This window comes from Erpetoichthys calabaricus, chromosome 2 (assembly GCF_900747795.2).
Source record: "Erpetoichthys calabaricus chromosome 2, fErpCal1.3, whole genome shotgun sequence".
NCBI classification, from domain to species: domain Eukaryota; kingdom Metazoa; phylum Chordata; class Cladistia; order Polypteriformes; family Polypteridae; genus Erpetoichthys; species Erpetoichthys calabaricus.
In genome coordinates this window covers 347,894,812-347,920,032 of record NC_041395.2, presented here as the reverse complement: position 1 = coordinate 347,920,032, position 25,221 = coordinate 347,894,812, and the positions used below count along the sequence as shown (strand labels likewise).

The 25,221-nt window shown below is 44.4% G+C and overlaps 1 protein-coding gene and 1 long non-coding RNA gene across 5 annotated transcripts in view; one reads left to right on the top strand and one right to left on the bottom strand.

The window, feature by feature from the left end:
- Nucleotides 1-25,221, top strand: part of abcc8 (ATP-binding cassette, sub-family C (CFTR/MRP), member 8) — a 380,635-nt gene that overhangs the window by 125,539 nt on the left and 229,875 nt on the right. For all 4 annotated transcript variants that reach the window (XM_051923356.1, XM_051923355.1, XM_028796118.2 and 1 more), the window contains exons 7-8: nt 10,177-10,365; nt 18,973-19,137. In XM_051923356.1, coding sequence (XP_051779316.1) covers nt 10,177-10,365; nt 18,973-19,137 — 354 coding nt within the window. The remainder of the gene's footprint in view (nt 1-10,176; nt 10,366-18,972; nt 19,138-25,221) is intronic.
- On the bottom strand, nt 3,022-25,017 carry LOC127526779 (uncharacterized). Its single transcript, XR_007934213.1, has 2 exons — nt 23,696-25,017; nt 3,022-3,114 (listed from the first exon to the last, which is right to left on the bottom strand). It is a non-coding gene; the product is annotated as an uncharacterized LOC127526779 (long non-coding RNA).

Sequence of the window (25,221 nt, the reverse complement as noted above, 5' to 3'; positions counted from 1 at the left end):
TGGTGATGAGCGGTGCCTGGTTTCCTCCAAACGTGACGCGTGGCATTCACACCAAAGAGTTCAATCTTTGTCTCATCAGATCAGAGAATTTTTCTTCTCATGGTCTGAGAGTCCTTCAGGTGCCTTTTGGCAAACTCCAGGCGGGCTGCCATGTGCCTTTTACTAAGGAGTGGCTTCCGTCTGGCCACTCTACCATACAGGCCTGATTGGTAGATTGCTGCAGAGATGGTTGTCCTTCTGGAAGATTCTCCTCTCTCCACAGAGGACCTCTGGAGCTGTGACAAAGTGACCATCAGGTTCTTGGTCACCTCCCTGACTAGGGCCCTTCTCCCCCGATCGCTCAGTTTAGATGGCCGGCCAGCTCTAGGAAGAGTCCTGGTGGTTTCGAACTTCTTCCACTTACGGATGATGGAGGCCACTGTGCTCATTGGGACCTTCAAAGCAGCAGAAATTTTTCTGTAAACTTCCCAGGATTTGTGCCTCGAGACAATCCTGTCTCGGAGGTCTATAGACAATTCCTTTGACTTCATGCTTGGTTTGTGCTCTGACATGAACTGTCAACTGTGGGACCTTCTATAGACAGGTGTGTGCCTTTCCAAATCATGTCCAGTCAACTGAATTTACCACAGGTGGACTCCAATTAAGCTGTAGAAACATCTCAAGGATGATCAGGGCAAACAGGAGGCACCTGAGCTCAATTCTGAGCTTCATGGCAAAGGCTGTGAATACTTATGGACATGTGCTTTCTCAATTTTTTTTATTTTTTAATAAATTTGCAAAAACCTCAAGTAAACTTTTTTCAAGTTGTCATTATGGGGTGTTGTGTGTAGAATTCTGAGGAAAAAAATGAATTTAATCCATTTTGGAATAAGGCTGTAACATAACAAAATGTGGAAAAAGTGATGCGCTGGGAATACTTTCCGGATGCACTGTATGTCAGTAAAAGAATAAGCTCATGGAAGATTTTTGAGAGATATGAATCTTTCTATATGTTCCAAAGATTAAGCATGTATTAAATAGTGCATTATACCTTTTCATGATTCTATACAGCCCCAAGCTGAAACTGTGACATCAGCCTAGCAGGATTTAACATTAAAAAATGTAACGTGAACTGCACACATTGCTGTACTCACCTGCTTATCAACATCTGTTTGGAATACTGGAATTTTTCAGCATGCTGCCTGAGTTGCCAGAAAAGTCCTCTCGACTTCCATTTGCTACAGAATTGGGTGAACGGATGCTGACAGCACCTCCTCATCACTACTGAGGGCACCAGAATTAAAAGCACTAAAGTCACAGAAGACATTCTGGAGACACAACAATTGCCTCACAAACCACAAAATCACGGCAGGGAATTGTGTCAGTCCTACCTTCCATGTAAAACCCTTCTTTAAAAGTGCCTGAAAAACACCATTAAGAATCTTAAAATGTACAACACTCAAGTGTGAATGGGCCCTTAAGGATCGATGTCGCTGTCGTCTGTTTTGGGGATTCTATTATAGAGCCGCTGCCTTCTTACTGTTTGTATGATTAGTATTAGAGATTTTTATTGTCTCATACACTGCAAGAGCAGAAATTCTTGTGCCACAATTCTAGTAATGTATAAATAAATACAGTAAATCAATAAGAGTAGCTGAAGATAAATAAATAAATACAGTAAATAAGAATGAAAAAATGAAATAAGAAAGTAAATAACTGATAAAAAACTGTAACACACAGCACAATTTCACATAAACCAGCAGGTGTGTAAAAGTACACAGTGCAGGGCAGGTAGGATCAGGTTACTGGGAGTTCAGTGACTTCACCTGGCCTGGGGGAAGAAGCTGTCCACGCAGAGGGTGGAGTGAGCGGTGAGGCACCAGTAGAACTTTCCAGAAGGCAAAAGTGAAAGCAGTGGATGAGCTGGGATGGCTGTCATCAGAGGTGATGGATTGAGCTCTCCTCAGAGATCTGGTTGAGTAGATGGTGAGAAGCTCTGGAAGGTCAGCCCCAATTATTTTAGTAGCTGTACAAACAGAGCTTTGGAGGAGTTGGCGATCCTGGCACACTGTGATGCATCCAGTCGAGATACTTTCAATAGGGCATCAGTAGAAGTTCAGTAGTGTTTTGGTTCTCAACCCAAAGCTCTTTAGCCTTCTCAGGAAAAGGAGTCTATGGTTTACATACTGTATGTAGAAAAATTGTTTTATGAAACAAAAATCTACTTTAGGAGTTTAACAGAATAAACATGTTTTGATGTGCCTAGAATATTCTTTGAACATTTTTGGAAGGGTGTTGTGCCCCTGTGTCTATGTGTTTGTGTTAAACATTTTTTGGCTGTTATAACTTGAGAAAAAAATGGACGATTCAGGTCAATAAATTCCACTCATTAATCTCAGTGCTGATTATGTTTTTGGTGAATTACAACCATTCAGGAGCGGCATAGTGGCACAGTGGGTAGCGCTGCTGCCTCGTAGTTGGGAGACCTGGGGACCTGGGTTTGCTTCCCGGGTCCTCCCTGTGTGGAGTTTGCATGTTCTCCCCGTGTCTGCGTGGGTTTCCTCCCACAGTTCAAAGACATGCAGGTTAGGTGGATTGGCGATTCTAAATTGGCCCTAGTGTGTGCTTGGTGTGCGGGTGTGCGTCCTGCAGTGGGTTGGCACCCTGCCCGGGATTGGTTCCTGCCTTGTGCCCTGTGTTGGCTGGGATTGGCTCCAGCAGACCCCCGTGACCCTGTAGTTAGGATTCGGCGGGTTGGAAAATGGATAGATGGACAACCATTCAGCTTGGAGCTTTTAAAGTTCAAAGTTTTTTAAAACTCATTCTGACAACAGCCAAACCACTTCTCAGAAATGTAGAAAAATTTGGGTTACACATTTACTGTAAGAAAGACAGATTTTTGTGAATTTCAGTCGTTTGAGCTTTTAAAGTTCAAAGGTTTCAAGCTCAATAGATAGAGAGGATTATGTTTGTCGCAAGGGGGGATATTCCTTTAACAGAAGCGAAAGAAATATAACGGACAACAAAAGCCCCTCTCAAATCTTCTTTCAGCTGCTCCCGTTAGGGGTCGCCACAGCGGATCATCTTCTTCCATCTCTTTCTGTCCTCGTCATCTTGTTCTGTCACCCCCATCACCTGCATGTCCTCTCACCACATCCATAAACCTCCTCTTAGGCCTTCCTCTTTTCCTCTTGCCTGGCAGCTCTATCTTTAACATACTTCTCCCAATATACCCAGCACCTGTCCTCTGCACATGTACAAACCAACGCCATCTCACCTCTCTGACTTTGTCTTCCAACCTTCCAACCTGAGCTGACCCTCTAATGTCCTCATTTCTAATCCTGTCCATCCTCATCACACCCAATGCAAATCTTAGCATCTTCAACTCTGTCACCTCAAGCTCTGTCTCCTGTGCCACCGTCTCCAGCCCATATAACATAGCTGGTCTCACTACCGTCCTGTAGACCTTCCCTTTCACTCTTGCTGATACCCGTCTGTCACAAATCATTCCTGACACTCTTCATCACCCACTCCACCCTGCCTGAATTCTCATCTTCATTTCTCTTCCACAATCCCCATTACTCTGTACTGTTGATCCCAAGTATTTAAACTCCTCCACCTTCACCAACTCTACTCCCCTCATCCTCACCATTCCACTGACCTCCCTCTCATTCACACACATGTATTCTGTCCTGGTGGTCCTACTGACCTTCATTCCTCTCCTCTCCAGAGCAGATTTCCACCTCTCCAGGGTCTCCTCCACCTGCTCCCTACTATGGCTACAGATCACAATGTCATCAGCAAACATCACAGTCCACGGGGACTCCTGTCTAATGTCCTCTGTCAACCTGTCCATCACCACTGCAAATAAAAAAGGGCTCAGAGTCGATCCCTGATGTAATCCCACCTCCGTCACTCCTACCGCAGACCTCACCACTGTCACACTTCCCTCCTCAACCTGCTCCCTGCTCTCGCTATAGATCACAATGTCATCAGCGAAAGAATTACTACAAATAAGACAAAAAAACCTGAAACAAACTAAAAAGAAATGAAACTTCACACTTGGCTAAAGATAAGAGAGCAGTCAGAGTGAGGCACTATAAAGGTTTATTGCTATTGGTATGATGGATCTGCAGTAGCATTTCTTGACACACAGCTCCTTAGTTATTCATTGTGTGAATGGATGGATAGATAGATAGATAGATAGATAGATAGATAGATAGATAGATAGATAGATAGATAGATAGATAGATAGATAGATAGATAGATAGATAGATAGATAGATAGATAGATAGATAGATAGATAGATAGATAGATAGATAGAATGACAGGCACTATAAGATAGATAGATAGATAGATAGATAGATAGATAGATAGATAGATAGATAGATAGATAGATAGATAGATAGATAGATAGATAGATAGATAGATAGATAGATAGAATGACAGGCACTATAAGATAGATAGATAGATAGATAGATAGATAGATAGATAGATAGATAGATAGATAGATAGATAGATAGATAGATAGATAGATAGATAGATAGATAGATAGATAGATAGATAGATAGATAGATAGATAGATAGATAGATAGATAGATAGATACTTTATTAAATTCACATACTCCAGCAGCAGCATACTGATAATAACAATATTAAATTAAAGAGTGATAACAATGCAGGTATACAGACAGACAATAACTTTGTATAATGTTAACATTTATCCCCCCGGTGGAATTGAAGAGTCACATAGTGTGGTGGAGGACCGATCTCCTCAGTCTGTCAGTGGAGCAGGACGGTGACAGCAGTCTGTCGCTGAAGCTGCTCCTCTGTCTGGAGATGATCCTGTTCAGTGGATGCAGTGGACTCTCCATGACTGACAGGAGTCTGCTCAGCGCCCGTCGCTCTGCCACGGATGTCAGACTGTCCAGCTCCAGGCCTACGTTAGAGCCTGCCTTCCTTACCAGTTTGTCCAGGCGTGAGGCGTCCCTCTTCTTTATGCTGCCCCTTGGAATGTCCCCCTTTGCTAATGTGTCATAGAGAGGACATGCAGCAGTAGTCCATCTCAGCTACACCAAGTATTTCAGACACTTCTTGTTTTTTTATTATTATTTTTGTAAGCTTATTATTGTCACATGTACAGAGCACAATGGAATTCTTACTATCCCATGCTGATCAACATGCAGCACGTTGCCATACATACAACACAGCTTATTAATGGCACCAAGTTTTTGCATAAAAAAACAATTTATTCTTTGACTTATTAGCTGGCTGTGCTCCACTTGTTGTAACTACAATTAAATGTTGATTAACGGAAGATTTAATTTATTTCCATTGAAATGAAATGGCAAATCAAATGACAAATTAAATCAAATTAAAGCCTACCTTTTGCTAGTCTCCTGTAGAATAATCATAAAGCAAATGAAGAGCGCATTGTAATGAAGATGCAGGCACCATACTCAGAAACGGTCAATTAACATTTGTGGAATATGACCCGGACACAGACAGGCAGACACGTTAGATTTACCCCACACACATTTATCGAGGCTCTCCATATTTACAACTTACTCACAAGCCCCCAATACCCCACAGTCCAGGCCAATCAACAATGCCTTCAGGCCGCATCCTTCTCCAGAGAATTCGTCCTTCTGCTCTCCCAACTCAAGTCCTCCTCTGAAGGGAGGCGGCCCCTTTAAATAAGCACCCAGATGTGCTCCAGGTGTGTCCCCAGCAATCTCCCACCGACACGCCCCAGTGTGGCAGAAGTGCCGGCTGTATCCCCGGAAGCACTCCGGGTGTCCCCTCTTTTCTTCCACCCAGCACTTCTAGGTGTGGCGGAAGTGCTGAGGTCCAGGATCCTACTGGTATTGGGGTGCCCCCTGGTGGTGACCACGGGCCCCTACAGGGTCGAGCTTCCCAGCTCCAGGGCTCCAGCCTTCCTCCGGTCTTCTCGGGCAGCCCGGCTGGGTATCACCACCATCCAGGTACCACACATTTTATCAGGTCTTTTCACTCCTCACTGTAAATGTGGACTTGTGTTTATAATAGTACTAGCAAAATACCTGCTTCACAGTGGAGAAGAAGTGTATTAAAGAAGTTATGAAACAGAAAAGGAAACATTTGAAAAATAACGTAACATAGTTGTCAATGTGCTTATCGTAGGCTTATTTTAATACTGAGAGTGAATTTGATGATTGTAAAGAGTTTCATTTATGATTGTAAATGTTGTGTATGAGAAATGCCCGTTTTAGGATGTAAGGATCTCTTTGTAAACGAGTCACCAGCAGGAAGACGTGAAGCAACGATAACAGGCTTGAAGCGGTGAAGTAAAGAAGAAGGGAGCAGTGAGCATGAGTGATGAGCGAGTGAGGAGGCACCTGAGCACGAGATGTCATTAATGTAAACAGGCAGGGAGCCGACCACGTGGTAGGTGTGCGGAAAAAGGAAGGGGGGCCGGGGGCGGCCATTGTGTGTCTCTGCCGTGAAATAAATCGTCTGTTAACGGAAATGAGGAATGAAACCACCAAAAGGAGAGGTCAGTTCCGAAAGTTCCTTACGGCATAATGGTGAGAACCGCCAAAAAGAAGACGTTATTTTCGAAAGTTTGTTACTTAACGTTTGTAAGTACAGTGTAAAGGATGAGCATGGGAAATTTGGGCTTCCTACATATATTGGAAGTCGCAGAAATAGGGAAATAGGGAAGAGGGGTTTCCCCTGTCTATATATACAATTTAGGGGGTACACCGATTTCCCCCCACTAGGGGTCGTTGTTGCCCCGTAAAACCCACAGACAACATGTCCGACACCAGGTAAAAGTCCCAGTAATATTTTTATTATTACAATAATGTGCACAAAGCACCTCCACAATAATAATCAACAATAATCCTCCTCTCCACTCAGCAGCTCGGTCACTCTTCCTCCCAACTCCGGCTCTCCTGCTGGGTTTCCCACAGTCCTTTAAATAGTCCTTGACCTGGAAGTGCTCCTGTCCTTCAGTCCACGTTATTCCATAGCACTTCCAGGTCAGATAAAGAGTTACATTTTTCTTAAGCCCAGAAGTACTTCAGTTCTTTCGTCCCCGTGACTTGGGAGTACTTCCGGGCTATACAGGAAATAAAAATCCCCTTGTCTTCCTGCAGGGTCCCACGGTGGCCCCCAGGGTCCCCAACAGGGCTGTCAAACCGAACTCCATCTCCCATGGTGCCCTGCGGGAATCCTGGATACTTCTATGCTGCAGGGAAGTTGCCATCTAGCGGCCCGGATGTGTCGGCTGGGATAAGTTGCCGGCCGTCCATCAAAGGTGTTGCAATAGGACATGAAACATACTTAATTTTTGTAAGGACACTGCAAGGAATGAGCACACGAAATTTCAGCTTCCCACCTGTATGGAAAGTGGGAGAATTAGTGAGGAGTCAGTGAGGGCTTTGCCTTTAATATGTATAGATTTAAAAACTGAAATGGATGAATTTAAATTGGTGGCATGGCACTAAGTGTTTAGAATAAGCTAGATACAGGAAAGCACAGACAGAGCTAATTATTGAAACATATGTTTTATCAACTGATTGAACACAATGCCTGAACAAACATATCAGGAAAGCCTGCTGAAACACTGGGTGAAACCTGGACCCACTAGAAGCTAATGTGGAAAAGAGGATGGTGCCATCCTGAAAAATCCCATCCAGGAGGCATTCCCTTCAAGCACTGGTAGTCACAGGCTCATTTCATAACGGTGTGCGAAGAAGTGCCTCCGGGGGTCATTTCTGCGCACTTCACTCAGACAGTTCAGTGCTTCCTCCCAATGTACTTGTTAAGTTCATTTTGAAATATCTACACAATATACATCCATCCATCCATTATCCAACCCACTATATCCTAACTACAGTCTGCTGGAGCCAATCCCAGCCAGCACAGGGTGCAAGGCAGGAAACAAACCCCGGGCAGGGCGCCAGCCCACCGCAGTTCATTCATTCATTTATTTATTATATGGATTGATTAGCTTTATTATTTGTCCTGTGAGTCCGTATCCTTGTTTTCTATGTTTCTGCTTCTGTGTACATCTGAATATCCCCACGGGATTAATAAAGTTTACCCGATCTGTCTAATCTAATAGAAGACACCCTTAAGTTGAAGTTTATATTTATTGTCACACCTACATTCATGCTTTTCATTTAGAAGGAGATGTGTAGGAAAACCACAGTCCTGGATGAAGTGCTTTAGGCCAGAGAAACTAACGAGAACATGCAGATATTTGAAATGATGTTTCATTTTTGGTATACTTAGCATTGAACCAAAATAAACAGCAGATTTGTAAAATGGACTCTGGTGTGTTAATTGTGCCAAAGAATGAAGAAATGTGGCTTTTTGGTCAGTGTGTCCTGTGTTTTGGCGCATGGCTCAATAGTACTGAGCCTGAACACTATTTGAAAGGATAAATCAAGAGTAAACGAATTATCGCAAAATTCACATAGCGACAGGTCGGTCAATTCATTAAATAATTTTTCAGATTTAGCCCAAAATATGTAAGTTCTAATGTCTATCCATCCGTTATCCAACCTGCTATATCCTAACTACAGGGTCACGGGGGTCTGCTGGAGCCAATCCCAGCCAACACATGGTGCAAGGCAGGAAACAAACCCCGGGTGGGGCGCAAGCCCACCGCAGGGCACACACACACACACCAAGCACACACTAGGGACAATTTAGAATCACCAATGCACCTAACCTGCATGTGTTTGGACTGTGGGAGGAAACCCAATGCAGACACGGGGAGAACATGCAAACTCCACACAGGGAGGACCTGGGAAGCGAACCCAGGGTCTCCTAACTGTGAGGCAGCAGCACTACCCACTGCGCCACCGTGCCGCCCAAGTTCTAATATTTCATTTTTATTTATTTCCCTTTTTTTCTTTTTTTGTACATTGTATTTTTTAAAATGAGAACATTATAATAAGGCGGCACGGTGGCGCAGTGGGTAGCGCTGCTGCCTCACAGTTGGGAGACCTGGGGACCCGGGTTCGCTTCCCGGGTCCTCCCTGCGTGGAGTTTGCATGTTCTCCCCGTGTCTGCGTGGGTTTCCTCCGGGCGCTCCGGTTTCCTCCCACAGTCCAAAGACATGCAAGTTAGGTGGACTGGCGATTCTAAATTGGCCCTAGTGTGTGCTTGGTGTGTGGGTGTGTTTGTATGTGTCCTGCGGTGGGTTGGCACCCTGCCCAGGATTGGTTCCCTGCCTTGTGCCCTGTGTTGGCTGGGATTGGCTCCAGCAGACCCCCATGACCCTGTGTTCGGATTCAGCGGGTGGATGGATGGATGGATGGATGGACATTATAATTATGTTCTACTAATCAACCATAAAATAGTAACCCACCCAATCTAACCATCCATTTTCCAGCCCGCTGAATCCGAACACAGGGTCATGGGGGTCTGCTGGAGCCAATCCCAGCCAACACAGGGCACAAGGCAGGAACCAATCCCGGGCAGGGTGCCAACCCACTGCAGGACACACACAAACACACCCACACACCAAGTACACACTAGAGTCAATTTAGAATCGCCAATCCACCTAACCTGCATGTCTGTAGACTGTGGGAGGAAACCCACGCAGACACGGGGAGAACATGCAAACTCCACACAGGGATGACCCGGGAAGCTCACCCAGGTCCCCAGGTCTCCCAACTGCGAGGCAGCAGCGCTACCCACTGTGCCACCGTGCCACCAATCTAACCATCCATCCATCCATTTTCCAACCTGCTGAATCCAAACACAGGGTCACGGGGGTCTGCTGGAGCCAATCCCAGCCAACACAGGGCACAAGGCAGGAACCAATCCTGGGCAGGGTGCCAACCCACCGCAGCCAATCTAACCATTTACCTTGAATTAAATACTGCAAGAACAAAGGAAAAATACAAAACAAAAAAAAGTAAAATAAGATTTAACCCCCACTCAAATGTTTAATTTAGTTAATAAAAAATGTAACTTTAAAGCAGACTAAAATGTACATAAAAAAAGGTTGTGTTGCACCTTGCATACATTTTTGGTAAATTGCATTCTGTGCACTTGTCAAACAGCAAACATGGAGAACCTGTCCTCATTGTATTTTTAATAATAAGAATAATCATAATACATTTTATTTCTTTATTATTCTCCTTTCTTACCTTTATTCCCCCTGATAGTGTCCCTTTTTCTCTTCCCTATTGGCAGACCAAGGCCTCTGCTTACCCCCAGGGATCCAAATCCATCTGGTGTGCCCTGCGCTATGCGTTTGGAAGACCTCTTGTTCTCAGCATCACATTTCGCTTTCTGGCTGATCTCCTAGGTTTTGCTGGTCCCCTTTGTATTTCTGGAATTGTTCACCATCTTGGCAAAGAGAACAAGACCTTCCTTCCTCCGGTAAGTGTTGGTGTCACCTGGGGATGTCCAGTAAAGCCCTGAGTGTTTCCCGTCTTCAGTTTTTGGTTTTCTTTATGTGTGGATCATTCGTTTTGTAGAATATCATTTTCCACAGAGCCATTTGTTGTATTGTGTTGTCCGTGCTGTTCTCCTCCTCACCTGCGGACGGATTCCAAGCATCTTATTCACTTGTATATGAAAGGTGTCAACTTTGGTTTTGTTCAATTCATTTCTGGAGTTTAAAACAAGAAATTAATGTGCATTAAAAAGAAAGTGGACCTGGTGGTGGTCTTCTGACAAGTGCTTAGGATTCTTTGTATTAACTGGGCTAAGAGACTGGAAGACAAGCGTCCTTCTGGTTACCTGCAAGGTGAGAGTGATTTACCTGTAAAGTGCCTTAAGATGATACACACCTTGAATGGTTCTATGTTATGTAAAACGATTGGTTTACCTTTCAGGTGTAAATTATGTTGTTCTCTTTGTATAATTTTCAGGGCACTAATTGAAAAAAAAGATTTATTTTCAGGGTGTTTAACCTAAATACCTCCATACCCTCAGGTTCTGAAATTTAGTGGAAAGGGAGTTGATTTTTGTTCTCATCTACACGGCATCCACTCAAAACGATTTCTCCTTGGATCTTTCTGCCAGCAAAGCAGAATAAAAAAATGTGCCTAGTGGGAGCCGAGACAAAGCACAGCGGCTAAATCTGCATTTGAGTACGACGCGCAGGGCCCACATCCCAAGAGAAATTCACACAAGGCCTGCCAAGCACAGACATGTTCTAGCGTTCAATTCAAAAGAGAGAGTGGCTCACACCCCTGGCACTGCCTGAGGCAGGAAACCAAATACCCAACCTGAGATCCAGTTGCAAAAATGGAATCGCATGACTCTGGATAAACATGGAGGTGGGGTGGGATGCCTTTCTGGCCTTCGCGATGGCTATCTCTAGTGAGGCAAAAGGAAAATGGTGAAGCAGGTATCTTGGTCTGCCTCGCCTGCCTTCTTTAATATTTCATAACAGTAATGTCTTTTATACTACTTGATGTCTGTCCCTCTGTCTGCAACATTTCCGCCAGGCCCAGGATTTCACCTGTTTCACCAAACGTTGTTCCTGAAATAAAGTGTCATGAAGGGCAGTATCAGACTGTAAATATTTGTATAGAATCTTTTTAAGAAGCGCAATATGGAACTGCTAATGGTGATGGGATGGTGATCTTAAAAGCAGCACATCTCGCAGCGAGACAGGCACGTACATTGGAAGAGGGATGCATTTTTAATGCACAGTGAGTGCAGCTGGGCCCACAGCCGAGATCTGTGAATGAGAGACGCGTGACCCTGGTAACCAAGAACATGTGAGCACAACAGCAGGGAATCGAGGCATCAACCTGGCTCAGGATTACCTGTTTATGTCTGCTACTCTCGTGTCAAAGTCTCAAATATTGTCATGCAGGCCTTGTCACCCAGTCTTCAGTCCCTTTTGTAAATTGTCACAGGGTTAGGTGCTCTCACCATCAGGGCAGAGGTTGTCACAGACAGAACGCTAGAAGCTTTTCAGCCTTAAAGAGGCCTGCTATGATCAGCACTTGTCTAAGTGTGGTTGGTACACAACCTTGGGGTGGTAATTGATGACCATCTGTCCTTCAAGGACCGTGTTGCTAGAGTCTCTCGCTCTTGCAGATTCATTCTATACAACTTCCGCAAGATCAGACCATATCTGACGAAGTACAGTGCATCCGGAAAGTATTCCCAGCTCTTCATCACTTTTTCCACATTTTGTTATGTCACAGCCTTATTCCAAAATGGATTAAATTCATTTTTTTCCTCAGAATTCTACACACAACACCCCATAATGACAACGTGAAAAAAGTTTACTTGAGGTTTTTGCAAATTTATTAAAAATAACAAATTGAGAAAGCACATGTACATAAGTATTCAGAGCGCTTTGCCATTTAGCTCAAAATTGAGCTCAGGTGCCTCCTGTTTCCCCTGATCATCCTTGAGATGTTTCTGCAGTTGACTGGACATGATTTGGAAAGGCACACACCTGTCTATAGAAGGTCCCACAGTTGACAGTTCATGTCAGAGCACAAACCAAGCATGAAGTCAAAGGAATTGTCTGTAGACCTCCGAGACAGGATTGTCTCGAGGCACAAATCTGGGGAAGGTTACAGAAAAATTTCTGCTGCTTTGAAGGTCCCAATGAGCACAGTGGCCTCCATCATCCGTAAGTGGAAGAAGTTCAAAACCACCAGGACTAAACTAAACATCTAAACTGAACGATCAGGGGAGAAGGGCCTTAGTCAGAGAGGTGACCAAGAACCCGATGGTCACTCTGTCAGAGCTCCAGAGGTCCTCTGTGGAGAGAGGAGAACCTTCCAGAAGGACAACCATCTCTGCAGCAATCCACCAATCAGGCCTGTATGGTAGAGTGGCCAGACTGAAGCCACTCCTTAGTAAAAGGCACATGGCAGCCCACCTGGAGTTTGCCAAAAGGCACCTGAAGGACTCTCAGACCATGAGAAAGAAAATTCTCTGGTCTGATGAGACAAAGATTGAACTCTTTGGTGTGAATGCCAGGTGTCACGTTTGGAGGAAACCAGGCACCGCTCATCACCAAGCCAATACCATCGCTACAGTGAAGCATGGTGGTGGCAGCATCATGCTGTGGGGATGTTTTTCAGTGGCAGGGACTGGGAGACTAGTCAGGATAAAGGGAAAGATGACTGCAGCAATGTACAGAGACATCCTGGATGAAAACCTGCTCCAGAGCGCTGTTGACCTCAGACTGGGGCGACGGTTCATCTTTCAGCAGGACAACGACCCTAAGCACACAGCCAAGATATCAAAGGAGTGGCTTCAGGGCAACTCTGTGAATGTCCTTTAGTGGCCCAGCCAGAGCCCAGACTTGAATCCGATAGAACATCTCTGGAGAGATCTTAAAATGGCTGTGCACCGATGCTTCCCATCCAACGTGATGGAGCTTGAGAGGTGCTGCAAAGAGGAATGGGCCAAACTGGCCAAAGATAGGTGTGCCAAGCTTGTGGCATCATATTCAACAAGACTTGAGGCTGGAATTGCTGCCAAAGGTGCATCGACAAAGTATTGAGCAAAGGCTGTGAATACTTATGGACATGGGATTTCTCAGTGTTTTTATTTTTAATAAATTTGCAAAAACCTCAAGTAAACTTTTTTCATGTTGTCATTATGGGGTGTTGTGTGTAGAATTCTGAGGAAAAAAATGAATTTAATCCATTTTGGGATAAGGCTGTGACATAACAAAATGTGGAAAAAGTGATGAAGCGCTGGGAATACTTTCCGGATGCACTGTATGCAGCACAAACCCTGCTCCAGGCTGTGGTCCTGTCACGGCTGGACAACTGCTGACTTGTGTCACCAAGCCACTGCAGATGATTCAAAATGCAGCAGCTCATCAAGCAGGCAAATGCCATTCCTCTCTTCAGATCACTACACTGGCCTCCTTTGATGGCATGCATTAATCTCAAATCCTTGTCACACGCCTACAGAATAGTCAGTGGCTCTGCACCTGCACATTTGGAGACACTTTTGAGGTCCTACGCTCCTTCTCGACCACTCAGATCTGCTGATGAACGGCTCCTGATGATGCCACCTCTGTGTGATATCAAATCTCAGTGCATGTGCATCTCCTGGCTGGTGGAACGAGCTGCCCACCTCCGTTCAAACTCTGACTCTCTCTTTTGAAGACTCTCTTGTCTGTTAGGTTTTGTAAATGTGAGAATTGTAAATAGCTTACATTTTGTATTGAGATTTTCACTTGTGCAAATCAATTTTGTCATCGCTTGTTCCCAAACAGTCCCCTGACTGATGTTACTCGATTATGTTGATCTCTTTTGTAAGTCGATTTGGATAAAAGTGTCTGCTAAGCAAATAGGTGTTGTGACAGATATCCAGGGACCTTGCCCCACAGGGATGCCGGACATATGAACACATAACTCCAGTTCTTAAATCCTCACACTGGCTCCCGGTTAAGTTTAGGGCGGATTTCAAAATCCTCCTTTTAACATATAAAGCCTTAAATGGCCAAGGTCCGGCTTACTTGTCGGAACTTATCGTGACTTACAAACCAGAGCGCACATTAAGATCTCAAGATGCTGGTCTGTTTAGGATTCCAAGGATTACTAAAATAACAGCGGGAGGTCGAGCTCTTAGTTACAGGACCCCCTAAACTGCGGAGTGGTCTGCCTGCTACTATAAGAGATGCCCCATCGGTCTCAGCTTTTAAATCCCGGCTGAAGACTCACGACTTCAGTTTAGCACACCCTGACTAGAGCTGCTGATTAACTGTACAGACTGCATCTCTGTTGTTAGTCATGAGCACTAAAACATAAGTAACACGATAGTTAGAATTTGATACTAACCCTCACCTATTCTGTTTCTGTTCTCGGTACTCAAATGTGGCACTTGGTGCCACGGCCCACCTGTCAAGTTGTTTTGCCTGCCTAAGGTAAAGTCATCCCTGATGGAGGACTGCAGGAATCGTGAGAAAGAGGGGTCCTTTCATCAGATTGGCTGGACCAGCGCTGTTTCAGCCGTGGAATGGCCAAATGGGGGAGGCAGCTTGATGGATGAGGTCTCCAGGACTCTACATATATCCAAATCTTATTATGTGATATCATCTACTGTTAAATTCTGCTCCGTACTTCTAAAATTTTTATTTTTATACTGTATTGCGGATTTGTTCTGTTCTGTGTATTGTATTGCATTGACCCCCTTCTTTTGACACCCACTGCACGCCCAACCTACCTGGAAAGGGGTCTCTCTTTGAACTGCCTTTCCCGAGGTTTCTTCCATTTTTCCCTACAAGGTTTTTTTGGGAGTTTTTCTTTTTCTTCTTAGAGAGTCAGTGCTGGGGGGCTGCCAAGAGGCAGGGCCTGTTAAAGCCCATTGTGGCACTTCTTGTGTGATTTTGGGCTATACAGAAATAAATTGTACTAGCCAACCCGCGGCGTAGCATACACCGCATAATTATGTATTGATGGGTGACCACTTCCTGAACGACACAGTTGTCAGTACTTGTAGTCACAGTTGAGAAACACTTTTTAAATGTCTTTTAAGCACAGGGGAAACAATGAACATGTGAAACATTCATAATGTAATAAGCCACCAAGAAAAGTAAAATTGCAGCAATGCTATCTACAAAAGTGAAAATAAATTCAAGCCCGGTGTATTTTTTAACTGCCTTGTGGGGCTGTAGTAGTGTTGCTGGTTTGCAGTAAGGAGACTCTGGAAGATTGTGTGTTCGCTTCCCGGTTCCTTCCTGTGTGGATAGCGCTTTCAATACTGAGAACACCGCTATATCAATGTAACGAAGTATTATTATTCCTATGTGTCCAGCGCGCTCTCTCTCCCGCGTGCGCGCGTGCCTGTATGTGTGTGTGTGTCACACGCTCTCGCTGTCTCTCTCGCTCGCTCAGTGCACGTGGTCCTGTAGGCAAACGCCTCAAAAATAATATATTGATTGCTGAACACTTCCGGAAAGACACAGTTGTCTAAAAGGAGGGAAAAAAAATGAACATTTGCAAAATCCGGAACGCTGCTTTCAGTAAGTACAATGCACACACGTTTAATTTGTTGGCCAGTTTTTGACAGCCGACCGTCGTCGCACGGTCATTCAGCGATTCAGTTCCACGACAAACATGCCTCTTCTTACCTGGTCCTCCCCCCTCCCCCCTCCACCCTCGTTCTCTAAGCTTACACACCCCCTGGTCATGTGCCCGCTCGCAAGAGCAACTCACGGAGCCCCAGCCACCAACTTTAAGACCATTGGATGAAGCAGGTGAGATGCTAATGAAACAGAGGCACAGGGCTTATTGGTTTCTAAAGACTGCTTACTTCATTGTGTTTTAACCTCAGTTGTAAAGGATTGTTTTAAGGATCCCATGGGATACCCCTCGCAAACCGTTTTACACGCTGCATATGGCGATTCACCTCCGCGTGAAACATGCCTCTATGAACAGTCAACATGGTTCAGAGGTGCATGTGGCCTCTACGACAGACGAATATAAATGACGCCGTTTTTTCTGTGTTGTCGCGTCCGAGTTGGTGGGCATGGCTCTGCGAGTTGTCGTCACATCCAATGGTCTTAGAGTTGGTGGGCGTGGCTCCTTCCTGCGTGTGCCATGGGTGTCTTACTTGTCGTCGGCTTAGTGAATCCACGCCCCTTCCGGCGTGCTTTCCATGGTTGGCTACTTGTCTTCTGGCTTAGTGAATTATATATATACAGTAGATTGTATTGTATTGTATTGTACGGAAATACTGGAAGGAAGGCAATGTTTTCCCTGTGCCACAAGGGGGCAATGCCCCTGGGTTCTAGGGGGGGGCACTGAGATGGGGGATCCAACCCTATGCTCCACCGTGGCCACCTCCAGGGGGCGCCTGGATAGCCCCTGGACTTGAATATTCAGCACTTCCAACACACCCGGAAGTGCTGCCGGATGTTAATCAGGGGCCACCTGCGACACATCCAGGGACTGATTAAAAGGGGCCGCCTCACTTCAATCAGAGAGCTGGAGTTGGGTGGGAGAAGGATGGAACTTGTCAGTGAGGAGTTGGAGGCGGCCGAAGTAGCAGAGAGGAGTCCTAAGAGACTGTGCCTAGGTGATTGTGCACTGTATGTTGTCTTGAGGGGTGCGGGTTGTAATAAACGTGTGTTGTTGAAGACTTTCTGTGTCGGGGCCCAACATGTCCACAATGTAAATGTAAAGCTACAGTGCATCCAGAAAGTATTCCCAGCTCTTCATCACTTTTTCCACATTTTGTTATGTTACAGCCTTATTCCAAAATGGATTAAATTCATTTTTTTCCTCAGAATTCTGCACACAACACCCCATAATGACAACGTGAAAAAAGTTTACTTGAGGTTTTTGCAAATTTATTAAAAATAAAAAAACTGAGAAATCCCATGTCCATAAGTATTCACAGCCTTTGCTCAATACTTTGTCGATGCACCTTTGGCAGCAATTCCAGCCTCAAGTCTTTTTGAATATGATGCCACAAGCTTGGCACACCTATCCTTGGCCAGTTTGGCCCATTCCTCTTCGCAGCACCTCTCAAGCTCCATCAGGTTGGATGGGAAGCGTCGGTGCACAGCCATTTTAAGATCTCTCCAGAGATGTTCAATCAGATTCAAGTCTGGGCTCTGGCTGGGCCACTCAAGGACATTCACAGAGTTGTCCTGAAGCCACTCCTTTGATATCTTGGCTGTGTGCTTAGGGTCGTTGTCCTGCTGAAAGATGAACCGTCGCCCCAGTCTGAGGTCAAGAGCGCTCTGGAGCAGGTTTTCATCCAGGATGTCTCTGTACATTGCTGCAGTCATCTTTCCCTTTATCCTGACTAGTCTCCCAGTCCCTGCTGCTGAAAAACATCCCCACAGCATGACGCTGCCACCACCATGCTTCACTGTAGGGATGGTATTTTCCTGGTAATGAGCGGTGCCTGGTTTCCTCCAAACGTGACGCCTGGCATTCACACCATAGAGTTCAATCTTTGTCTCATCAGACCAGAGAATTTTCTTTCTCATGGTCTGAGAGTCCTTCAGGTGCCTTTTGAGAAACTCCAGGTGGGCTGCCATGTGCCTTTTACTAAGGAGTGGCTTCTGTCTGTCCACTCTACCATACAGGCCTGATTGGTGGATTGCTGCAGAGATGGTTGTCCTTCTGGAAGGTTCTCCTCTCTCCACAGAGGACCTCTGGAGCTCTGACAGAGTGACCATCGGGTTCTTGGTCACCTCCCTGACTAAGGCCCTTCTCCCCTGATCGCTCAGTTTAGACGGCCGGTCAGCTCTAGGAAGAGTCCTAGTGGTTTCGAACTTCTTCCACTTACGGATGATGGAGGCCACTGTGCTCGTTGGGACCTTCAAAGCAGCAGAAATTTTTCTGTAACCTTCCCCAGATATGTGCCTCGAGACAATCCTGTCTCGGAGGTCTACAGACAATTCCTTTGACTTCATGCTTGGTTTGTGCTCTGACATGAACTGTCCACTGTGGGACCTTCTATAGACATTTGTGTACCTTTCCAAATCAGGTCCAGTCAACTGAATTTACCACAGGTGGACTCCAATGAAGCTGCAGAAATATCTCAAGGATGATCAGGGGAAACAGGAGGCACCTGAGCTCAATTTGGAGCTTCATGGCAAAGGCTGTGAATACTTATGGACATGGGATTTCTCAATTTTTTTATTTTTAATAAATTTGCAAAAATCTCATGCAAACTTTTTTCACGTTGTCATTATGGGGTGTTGTGTGCAGAATTCTGAGGAAAAAAATGAATTTAATCCATTTTGGAATAAGGCTGTAACATAACAAAATGTGGAAAAAGTGATGAAGCGCTGGGAATACTTTCCGGATGCACTGTATTAGCTGGAAGTGTTTTGCAATGTAGCTATGAAAAAATAGAACTGCCACACATTGCACTTCACTTCATAAAATGACTCAGCAGGATGTCTGACCAATGTGGGAATTTACTCCATAATAATGATAATTATGAAAAACAAACAGTGTTTGAAATCTCACAGCCTGCAGGGCCCAGCATGCACCTGTGAAGTCTTCTAAATTCTGCTGTTCTCCGCAGGTCAAGCTGCTGGGGGTGTACTTCATTTCATCCCAGGAGTTCCTAGCCAATGCCTACGTCCTGGCTGTGCTTCTGTTTTTTGCTCTTCTTTTACAAAGGACATTTCTGCAAGCATCTTACTACGTGGCCATTGAAACAGGAATTAACCTGAGAGGAGCAATGCAGGTATGTGGTATGCGAGGGACGGGTTTCTCTTTTTAGTGGTGAGAAAGCAGCTGTAGTGAGCCAGAAATGGGTGCCTCTCCAGTTTCAGCTTGAACACACCCTGCACACACCCAAAGAGTGAGATTATTTACCAGCACCCTGTTCTCTTTACTTCTGATGGTTACCAGATGCTATGTCAGAAGCAGGAGCTCATACTTTTCTGTAAGCCAATAGCAGGAGCAGGCCTAGCCTTTGCTGTTTTTAAGTCAATCACTGGCCTGGAACTAATTCTGTGTATTTATCTGTGTATCCATTGTCTGAGGTTACTATTTCATTGCTGAGTTACAGAGCCATTGCCTTTTCTACCTGTATTGGATGCTAAGAAGGCAGCAGTCCATAACAGAGCCCACTCCCCTCACTGCTGCATTCATTAGAACATTAGAAGAATTTGCATTCAGACCAGCATGATTGTTCATCTTATCTACTGAGATTCTCCAAAATAACATCAAGTCCATTTTTAAATGTGCCTGTTTTACACAATATTACATGGTAATTGATGTTCTTGTTGAACTCATTTTAAAGTCACAGTCTTGATCCACTGTACTCATTTCTTTGATAATTTTCAATACTTCAGTCATGTCAACCCTTAATCTCCATTTAAACTGTAAAGGTTCAGCTCTTTTATTCTTTCCTCATAAGTCATACCCTGAATCAGCCTTGTCACTCTTCTCTGGACGTTGTCAAGCGATGCTGTGACGTTATTTATAGTCCATTGAACAAAACTGCACACATTACTCCAGTGGAGATCTCAACAGTGCATTATAAAGCTGAACGATTACCAAATACTTGAGTAGCACTGTAATAATAATTCATTACATTTATATAGCGCTTTTCTCAGTACTCAAAGCGCTATCCACACAGGGAGGAACTGGGAAGCGAACCCACAATCTCCTTACTGCAAAGCAGCAGCACTACCACTGCACCACCTGTACACCCCAGGGCGTTATATAATCCAGCGTTTCTCAACCTTTAAGTATTTGCGACCCGAGTTTTCATAACAGTTTTAATCACGCACCCCTAATGTTTTTTTGAAACCCTAATAAAATGTATTCCTATATTTTTTGCTGACGATACACCGCTACAAGTTTAAAATTTCCCTACGAATAACGAAATTACGCCACATATGGCAACATTCGCACCCCCTTTTTTGTTACTTCCCCACAGTTTGAGAACCGCTGTTACAGACGGTGGAAAGTTAGTAGAGAAGTGAGAGACTTAAAAAGTGCACAACTATCACATGATCACAGCCACGCTACCCTACAGGTAACGTTAAAGGAAATCCTTTTTTCTATAGTAGTAATGCATACAGTGCCTTCACAAAGTAGATTGAGAACCGCTGACGTAATCTAATATTCTGTTAGTCTTCTTAGTGCCTTCTGAGCAGAAGTTGATCATGTAGAGTTCACTATGACTACTAAATCCTTCTCATAAGTGCGCTTTCTTATTCCAGTCATTCCATTGTGTATTCAACTCTGGTTTTGAATTTCTACGTGTAATAATTTACAGTTACTGACATTACATTTAATCTGCCCAAGTGTAATGATTCAGTGGATTCTCAGTTATCTGCCAGTCCACCTAGCTTGGTATCATCTGCAGACTTAACCAGCTTGTTATTTATATGGTATGGCAGCTGCGCCATGGCAGACAGGGAGAGGCTTCAGAGAGTAGTGAAAGGCAGCACAGAAGATCGTCGGCTGCCGTCTCCCCTCCCTGATGGACATTCACACCTCAGCAGAGCAAAAAATATCATCAAGGACAGCTGCCACCCTGGCTCTGATCTGTTTGAGGTGTTGTTGTCCTCAGGGAGGCGCTACAGGGGCATCCCAACAAGGACAAACAGACTCGAGAACAGTTTTTTCCCAAAAGTCATAACCATTCTATGGCTACACAGTCTTACCTGGACTTCCTTCAATCCATCAACTGTGCAATATCCATCCATCCATCCATTTTCCAACCCGCTGAATCCGAACACAGGGTCACGGGGGTCTGCTGGAGCCAATCCCAGCCAACACAGGGCACAAGGCAGGAACCAATCCTGGGCAGAGTGCCAACCCACCACAGGACACACACAAACACACCCACACACCCACACACCAAGCACACACTAGGGCCAATTTAGAATCGCCAATCCACCTAACCTGCATGTCTTTGGACTGAGGGAGGAAACCGGAGCGCCCGGAGGAAACCCACGCAGACATGGGGAGAACATGCAAACTCCACGCAGGGAGGACCCGGGAAGTGAACCCAGGTCCCCCAGGTCTCCCAACTGCGAGGCAGCAGCGCTACCCACTGCGCCACCGTGCCGCCCACTGTGCAATATCCAATATCTAAATGGTATTGATAATAACTGTGCAATATCATTACTCTCAGGGTCCAACATCCACTACTCACTGCACATGATCATCATTATTGTGCAATATTTAAATAATGTGCAATAACCCAATAGTGCAATAGTTATGTATTCTTTCCATACAGTTAGGTCCATAAATATTTGGACAGAGATGACTTTTTTCTAATTTTGGTCCTGTACATTACCACAATGAATTTTAAGTGAAACAACTCAGATGCGATATCATCCATCCATTGTCCAACCCGCTGAATCCGAACACAGGTTCACGGGGGTCTGCTGGAGCCAATCCCAGCCAACAAGGCAGGAACCAATCCCGGGCAGGGTGCCAACCCACCGCAGGACACATAATAATTGATTATACAATATCAAAAGCTACCTTAAAAGTTAGTTTAGTACATTTGTCTTACAAGAATACACTCTTACGGCTTAGTGTCTGTATTAGGTTACATTTGTTCGATTGGCTTAACACATTCTTATTTAATATATAAGTGTCACGCTTCTTATAGTTCTATTAGCATCATACTTTTATTATTTGGAAAGACTGAAGCACCTTAATTCTAAATATTCTTTCTCATTATTAAGATGATTAACCTTTTGCCTCTCCTTAACATAATGCATATTAATAAGAAACAGTTAACACACCACAGCCCTCTCCAGAAAAAGTGGATGGGAAAATGAGCTGAGTGTTTAACACTTCAAAAATTAAAGTTGAAGATAAACCTAAAAGAGAAGCAAGGCCCAGAAGACTTTGCACAGGAACTAAATGGCTGGAGAAATGAACAAAGTGTGACTCAGAGGTTTACCAAAGCTGACCCCCTAGATATTTACAGCTACTAGATTTTTGTTCTTCACTGGCACCTACTCTTAAAAAACACCTTAAAAAGTGAAAGCATAATGAGAGTAATTTAAATAAATAAGATCATAAGCCATTTCCATTTGGAGGTCTTTCCTTAGCTATCCTCATTGCTGGCCATTCTTTGATGTCATCAGTCTATCTCCTTGCTGGTCTTCCTACTCATCATTTCCAATTTCCTTTTCTCTGTGTCATCAATCTGATTAGCCTCTCCTCTCCCATCTTCCATATGTGCCCATTAGTTAATAACTTTACAAATATTTATTTCTCAATTAAGATCTTTTTGAATTCTTTCATGTTTCAATTTTCAGAATCTTCCAGCACAGTCAATCTAAAAAATTCCTTCTTTCTCACTGTCCATCTTTCTCAGGTATAAAGTAACATTGAGAAGACACGTGTTACCAATACCGTTATTTTGACTTTTATGGAGATATTTCCACTTTTCAAGATTAATAGCCATTCTTCTATTGATTTCTTTTGAGTAATCATTGCCACTCATTATCGGGCTATCTAACCAAACAATCTGGTCTACACATTTTAGTTTCTATCCATCCAAATGTATATCTGCCTTATTGTTTGCCATCATCATTTCCTTTCTCTTATCTATGTTTAATGAATAAACCTTAGGCTTTTCAGGTTTTCACTAAAAGAGTTAGGTCCTCTTGAAGATCCAGTTCATTCATTGTTAGATTTGTAGGTGACATTGATATACTATGATCTTTCACTATTTGCTTTCCAATGGTAATTCCGGCATCTTAAATCTTCTTCCACCTTTTCCATTACTATTTCTAATAATGCTATGAACAGCAGGAGAGACAATGGGTCACTTTACCTGGTTCCCAGTGTTGTCTTTATCCAGTTGCTCAACTGTCTTCCCCCACTAACAGACACTAAAGACCCTTCACACAATTCTTTCAGTGCAGTACTATCCAACTAGCTTTGATGGAACTGCCTGGCTCTACAACATTGCCCACAACCCTTCATGCCAAATTGAATGAAATGCTTTCATAAAATCCACAAAGCAATGGTTGATGTTTTGACAACTAGACTTTGTATCTTCTGCTAACACTCTTAACACCAAGATCTCTTGGGCTGTGCTCCTGTCTTTCCTAAAGCTGCCCTGTTGCTCACTCAAATGTCCATCTGCCAAAGATATCCGTAATTGTTCTAAAAGGACTTTCGAAACAGCTTTGCTCATGTGTGGTATCAATGGCTTCTTCTTCTTCTTTCGGATGCTCCCATTAGGGGTTGCTACAGCGGATCTTCTTCTTCCATATCTTTCTGTCCTCGTCATCTTGCTCTGTTACACAAATCACCTGCATGTCCTCTCTCACCACATCCATAAACCTTCTCTTAGGCCTTCCTCTTCCCTGGCACCTCTATCCTTAGCATCCTTCTCCCAATATACCAGGCATCTCTCCCCTGCACATGTCCAAACCAACACAATCTCACCTCTCTGACTTTGTCTCCCAACCATCCAACTTGAGCTGACCCTCTAATGTCCTCATTTCTAATCCTGTCCATCCTCATCACACCCAATGCAAATCTTAGCATCTTTAGCTCTGCTACTTCCAGCTCTGTCTCCTGTGCCACCATCACCAGCCCATATAACATAGCTGGTCTCACTACCGTCCTGTAGACCTTCCCTGTCACTCTTGCTGATACCCGTCTGTCACAAATCACTGCTGACACTCTTCATCACCCACTCCACCCTGCCTGCACTCTCTTCTTCACTTCTCTTCCATAATCCCCATTACTCTGTACTGTTGATCCCAAGTATTTAAACTCATCCACCTTTGCCAACTCTACTCCCCTCATCCTTGCCATTCCTCTGACCTCCCTCTCATTTACATACATGTATTCTTTCTTGGTGGTCCCACTGACTTTCATTCCTCTCCTCTCTAGAACAGATCTCCACCTCTCCAGGGTCTCCTCCACCTGCTCCCTACTATCGGTACAGATCACAATGTCATCAGCAAACATCATAGTCCACAGGGACTCCTGTCTAATCTCATCTGTCAACCTGTCCATCACCACTGCATATAAGAAAGGGCTCAGAGCCGATCCCTGATGTAATCCCACCTCCGTCACTCCTCCGCAGACCTCACCACTGTCACACTTCATATCCTGTACAACTCTTACGTACTTCTCTGTCACTCCCGACTTCCTCATACAATACCACAGCTCCTCTCAGTCACCCTGTCATTTGCTTTCTCAGGTCCACAAAGACGCAATGCAACTCCTTCTGGCCTTCTCTAAACTTCTCCATCAACACCCTCAGAGCAAACATTGCATCTGTGGTGCTCTTTCCTGGCATGAAGCCATCCTGCTGCTCACTAATCATCACCTCACTTCTTAACTGACCTTCCACTACTCTTACCCATAACTTCATGCTGTGGTTCATCAATTTTATCTCCCTGTAGTTACTGCAGTGCTGCACATCCCCCTTATTCTTAAATATTGGCCCACCAGTACACTTCTTCTCCACTCCTCAGGCATCCTCTCATTTTCCAAGATTCCATTGAACAATCTGGTTAAAAACTCCACTGCCATCTCTCCTCAACACCTCCATGCTTCCATTGGTATGTCATCTGGACCAACGGTTTTTCCATTTTTCATCCTCTTCATAACTGTCCTTACTTCCTCCTTGCTAATCCGTTGCACTTCCTGATTCAGTATCTCCACATCATCCAACCTCCTCTTTCTCTCGTTCTCTTCATTTATCAGCCTCTCTAAGTCCTCTTTCCATCTGCTCAACACACTCTTCTCGCTTTTGAGCCCAATTCCATCTTTATCCTTTATTTATTTATGCGTGGTATCAATGCTGTTGGCCTGTAATTTG